This window comes from Sinocyclocheilus anshuiensis, unplaced genomic scaffold (genome assembly GCF_001515605.1).
Source record: "Sinocyclocheilus anshuiensis isolate Anshui unplaced genomic scaffold, SAMN03320099.WGS_v1.1 scaffold274, whole genome shotgun sequence".
NCBI classification, from domain to species: domain Eukaryota; kingdom Metazoa; phylum Chordata; class Actinopteri; order Cypriniformes; family Cyprinidae; genus Sinocyclocheilus; species Sinocyclocheilus anshuiensis.
The window spans coordinates 1964764-1970334 of NW_015547698.1; the positions used below are offsets into that span (position 1 = coordinate 1964764).

Consider the following 5571-nt stretch of genomic DNA (forward strand, 5'->3'; position numbering starts at 1 on the left):
AAAACAGTTTATATAAGTGTAAATGGTTTAAAAAGTTTATATATATATATATATATATATATATACACACATGTATAAAACTAACCTTTAATGAATAATTTATTATTTATTAATAAAAATAATTACAAATATACCTTAATTTTTGATAAGAAATATTTATGGACAAAAGATTTTCTTAATTATCTTGTATAAATTTTGGATTGTTTAGAAGAACTTATAATTTATCGGGGCAAAATGAAAGGTTTTCTCCCCATCTCTCACCATCAGGAACAGACTCGGCCCAGCGTGGGTCACATGCAGGGTAGTCGTCCACCAGGTCCAGGTCAATCTGGGTCACGACGGCATCCAGCTCCGCACTTCCCTCTCCATCGCTGGGAAAGAGCTCGTACACCATGCTCTGAGCTCCAACCAGATCGTGACTGCAGATCAAAGCACAGCAGAGCATCTGCGAGCTGCAGTCACTGATTCAACAGTCACAAACACAAGCGAAGTGAAGGAAACTCACCGGCAGAACTGTAGGAACGCTTGCTTCAGCAGTTTAGTTTTGTCCTCCTGTGCCACCATGTCTATTTTAGGTGGTGTCTCTAATGGAGTGCCCTGACAAGGTGAAAAATATTTCCTTGAATAAATTAAAACATTATAAATGCATACATACCTACATATAAATTCTAAATATATTTACCAGAGACTAGTTCATGAATATACAAAAAACAGCCAAATAATTAACATTTTTAAAAAATATATATAATTATACTTTTAAATGTATGTTTATTTTTTATAAAGGACTGCCCTGAAAAGAAAAAAATATTTCCAGATTTCTAGTTATAGACATTATATATATTTTTTTTTATCAGAGACTAGCTCATGAATACACAATAAACTGAAATAATTAATAAAATACTTTAAATATAATAAATATTTAAATTGATCATATTGTTTAATTTATAATGGATTGCCCTGAAAAAAAAAAAAACTGATTTAGTCACTTAAATAAATTAAAATATTATACATTTCTACATACATATAAATTACATATTTTACCAGAAACTAGTTCATAAATGCACAAAAACTGTGAAATTCATAAATTATTTAAAATAATAAATGTTTACATTTATAAAATGTACATTTATGAAGTGCCATGAAAAGAAAAACAATCCTGATTTAGTCACTTAAATAAATTAAAACATAAATTTCTTTATATATATAAATTACATTTATTTTACCAGACACTAGTTCATAAATACGCAAAACTGTGAATTCATAAAATATAATGTTTACATTTATAAAATGCCAATTTATAATAAAGTGCCATGAAAAGAAAAAAAAAAATCCTGATTTCTAGTCACTTAAATTAAAACATTATAAATTTCTATACACAACACACAAAAAACTGCCAAATAATTCAAATCGATCCTTTTTAAATATAATATTTATATTTTTAAATTTATAACATTTAAACTGAGTCCAGACCTCAGGTCCAGCTACTGAGGTGCAGAGCGAGTCCTCCATGGTCTCGGGTAGGAGGGAAGCACTTTCTCTCGCTAAAACGGCAACCAGCCCGCTGTTCTGAGAGAAAAACACCGGCAGACCGGCACACACCCCACCGCCTCGGATACGGTCACCTGCAAAAACAACTCAGATGAACTCCAGGAAGAAGACTAGCTACTTCAATGATTTCCCAGTCCGAGGGCTGTACCTGGAGAGCTGAAGGAGATCTTCTCCTCTGCGAGTCCTCCGCGTCCAGCTCCAGTGCTGCAGGTGAACACCAGCTCCTCATTATAGAGGTACGCAGCAGGACTCGACGGCTCGGGCAACACCACACGCGTCTTCTGCAGCTCCTCCTCACTCTGACGGACAAAACCACAGCTGAATTCATTCAGTACTCATCATCACAGTTTTCATGATTTCAATCCAAGAAGCTCACGGTCTAAACACTCAGATCATTCAGCTGTGATTGAACGGTGTACCTCGAAGGGCGGGTTGTATTTGGTGACCTCCACAGTGAGCAGGTCTGGTGAAGGCGCTATGCTTTCTGCAAGAGTGACCAGGCAGAAATACGCCACACATGGCGTGTCGCCCGGATGCCACGCTGCTGCCAACACCACCAGCCCCGCTCTGAAGAAACACACATTAGTCACTGCCTTATACTGCAATTACTGCCTGTACTGTATTACAGATGATATTCAGTTTCATATTCAAAAGACTCACTTGCTGTACTGCATGTCCAGATAAGAGACATTCACTCCTTTCTTGATCTCCGAGTAGTTACTTTCTGAGTCCTATGAGGCAAATAAAGGGTATTGCATAAACACACATCTATATATGAAATTTTATATTAATAAATTGAAAGAAAATACCTTTATTTAGTAAGGATACATTTAATTGTTTAAAAGTGACAGTAAAGACAAAAGTTACAAAAGATTTCTATTTCAAATAAATGCTGTTATCTTGAACTTTCTATTCATCAAAGAATCCACAAAAATATGAAGCAGCACAACTGTTTTCAACATCGATAATAATCAGAAATGTTTCTTGAGCAGCAAATCAGCATATTAGAATGATTTCTGAAGATCATGTGACACTGAAGACTGGAGGAATGATGCTGAAAATACAGCTTTGATCACAGGAATAAATTACAGTTTAATATATACTCAAATAGAAACCAGTTATGTTAAATTATAAAAATATTTCATAATGTTATTGTTTTTACTGTATTTTTACTGTATTTATGATCAAATAAATGCAGCCTTGGTGAGAAGAGATTAAATTTAAAATCTTACTGAACTTTTGAGCGCTAAATAAATTAATAAAAGATTTTAAAAAATACACAAGCTGTATTGCTTATTTCACAAGCAAATGTGGCATTTGGGGTGCAGCGGCAAAAAATATTCCTAACAGTCAGAAAACAGGTAGAAAATGGCCATTAAAGAAAAAGAAAAAGAAAAAAAGAGACTGATTTGGCACAAAACTTTACTAATATTATACACTACCAGTCAAACGTTTGGAATAATTAATACTTTTAAATGTTTTTGAAAGTCTCTTCTGCCTAACAAGGCTGCATTTATTCAATAAAAACAGTAATATCGTGAAATATTATAATTTCAAATAACTGTTCTCTATGTGAATATATTGTAAAATGTAATTTATTCCTGTGATCAAAGCTGAATTTTCAGCATCATTACTCCAGTCTTCAGTGTCACATGATCCTTCAGAAATCATTCTGATTTGCTGCTTAAGATACATTTCTTATTATTATCAATGTTGAAAACAGCTGTGCTGCTTCATATTTCTGTGGAAAGAATCTGACCCCTTTAAGCAGTCTGCTCTGGTTCTATGCAAGGACCTCAATTTCTAGATCAGATGAAGTTCAGAAACGCACATTTCTACATAATTCTTGACGCTTCCAAAAAAAAAAAAAAGTTTCTGACCCAGATGGCGTCAGTGATGCTGTCTGTGATGATCTGATTGGTGCTCCAGCTCAACACCTGCGTCTCACTGTTCTCATCCACCTCCCATTTACTGAGGCCACACGAGCTGAGAGAGTACAGACAGCCGGTCTCCTTCACCCACAACACACTGAACACCTGAGGAGCCAAACGTCCCGTCACTGTTTGAACACATGATCTGCTTCCACCTCTAAAGAACAAACAGTGCTGACCGTGAGGTCGGCCGGTTGGCCGCGAATGCCGAACAGACTGGAAACCCTGCGTCCGATGCCAGACAGCATCCCTTGACCCTGCTGCACGGGCCGCTGGTGCAGTTTACCGGAGGAATCCGGAGTGAGCCGGAGCAGGTGCCCACGGTACGATGACACGATGAAACTCCCACCCTGAAACAGCAAGAGAAAATAGTTAATAGAAGAAGAGTTATGGAAATAAAAGCTTCTGCACTCCTCATTTAGTCTGACTGCACACCGTAACAGCTGCGATGTAGTTGCACACGTGTCCGGCAAGATCCAGAGATGTCTCAGTGTAAGTCCCGTCATGAGCCAGACTGGGCCAAAACCGGGCCGAACCGTCTGGAGACACGGCCAATGCACTGACAGACTGTGAAAAACACATTTGCATTCATGTTTGCATCATGAAATCTTTTGTGGAGTTAATGTTCAGAGATGATCTCACCGGTATGGGTGCAGAATCGAGTGGCCTGGAGGAAGTGATGGAGATGAGATCAGCGCTGTATGCAAACTCACTGGAGGGCAGCTGGAGGTCTTTACACACCGACAGCTGCAATGACAGCAAGAGCACAACGTTTGTACAGCCTTGGCAGCAAATTCAGCACTCAGTAATTGTCTCTTTCTGACCTTTGCCACAGACGTCTGAGACACTTTCCAGATGATCAGCCGTTCTCCACAAACCATCCACGCCCAACCGGACGCCTCCACCTTCACAGAGATCTGATCATCCACTGCAATAGACACAACATCATACACTGAGAAGCCTTCAAACTAGTAAATCCATCAGACTGGAAGAGACTAACTACTCTTGTGGGAAGATTTGCATAACGCCGCACAAATGTTCACGCAAAGAAAGAAGGTGTAACTTTTATTCTCGCTGTAGTATTGTTGTTGCCGCCGCCATGTCGTGAAGGCGCTGTGTGTTTCGTTGTGAAAGCGAAACTACTTTGTTTGGTCTTCCAAATGAGGACAATACCCGCTTCGTCATGCCTGGAGCTGATCCGTGCTGGTCGCTGAGGAAATACATCAACTTCGCGCTGTGGATCGCCGGATCGGCTTTCACCGTGGACGAAGCGGAGTCCAGCCCAGGGTCGTCACATGTGGTTGCCGCAAGCCCGCAGGACGCTCCTTCATCGAATCGGCCGGCCGCGCCGTTCTCAAGCCCTCCGTGTGTGACGCTGTGTGTTTCGTTGTGAAAGCGAAACTACTTTGTTTGGCCTTCCAAAAGAGGACACAACTAGAAATCAGTGGTATTTACAAAAGTTGTATTTACAACACTGTTCCAGAGCAGTTCAACCCAAATATTCAGATGTGTGCAGCACATTTTATGGAGGACCGTTGAGATTTAATTTAAAAACTAAATTTTTTAAACATTGCCTTAAAAAGCACATCAAAAAGAGTGCTTTAAGTTTTATTTTTAACTGTAGAAGCTGCTAAACTCGGTCCTGGAGGGCCGGTGTCCTGCAGAGTTTAGCTCCCACTTGCCTCAACACACCTGCCTTCAAGTTTCTAGTATGCCTATTAAGAGCTTGATTAGCTGGTTCAGGTGTGTTTAATTGAGGTTAGAGCTAAACTCTTCAGGACACCGGCCCTCCAGGACCGAGTTTGGGCACCCCTGGTCTACAGCATCATCTCCATTGTGAACGCTGTCAGAGGGACAGTTAAAATCACTTACATCGTTCTCCAGGGAGGACCGTCCTCAGCGTGACTTGACTATTTGTCTCCATGCTTGTCAAGCTAGAGGGGACGCTTACCTAGCCAAACAATGAATAAGAGCTTATCATGTGAAAAAGGTACATTGTGTTTGATTAAAGGGCTGTTAAATAGGTTCAGGTTTTGGATGAACACAGTCTTGGCTGTTTACCTGGTGAGGAAGCACGCAACACTTGGGTCCT

At 39.6% G+C, this 5571-nt stretch overlaps 1 protein-coding gene across 1 annotated transcript in view; it reads right to left on the reverse strand.

The window, feature by feature from the left end:
- Positions 1-5571, reverse strand: part of LOC107703827 (nuclear pore complex protein Nup133-like) — a 12891-nt gene that overhangs the window by 5382 nt on the left and 1938 nt on the right. Inside the window, exons 3-13 of the mRNA XM_016506582.1 lie at positions 4304-4407; positions 4122-4226; positions 3915-4046; positions 3659-3829; positions 3429-3584; positions 2209-2279; positions 1968-2115; positions 1697-1847; positions 1471-1622; positions 506-597; positions 262-419 (exon numbers count right to left, since the gene is read on the reverse strand). Coding sequence (XP_016362068.1) covers positions 262-419; positions 506-597; positions 1471-1622; positions 1697-1847; positions 1968-2115; positions 2209-2279; positions 3429-3584; positions 3659-3829; positions 3915-4046; positions 4122-4226; positions 4304-4407 — 1440 coding nt within the window. The remainder of the gene's footprint in view (positions 1-261; positions 420-505; positions 598-1470; positions 1623-1696; positions 1848-1967; positions 2116-2208; positions 2280-3428; positions 3585-3658; positions 3830-3914; positions 4047-4121; positions 4227-4303; positions 4408-5571) is intronic.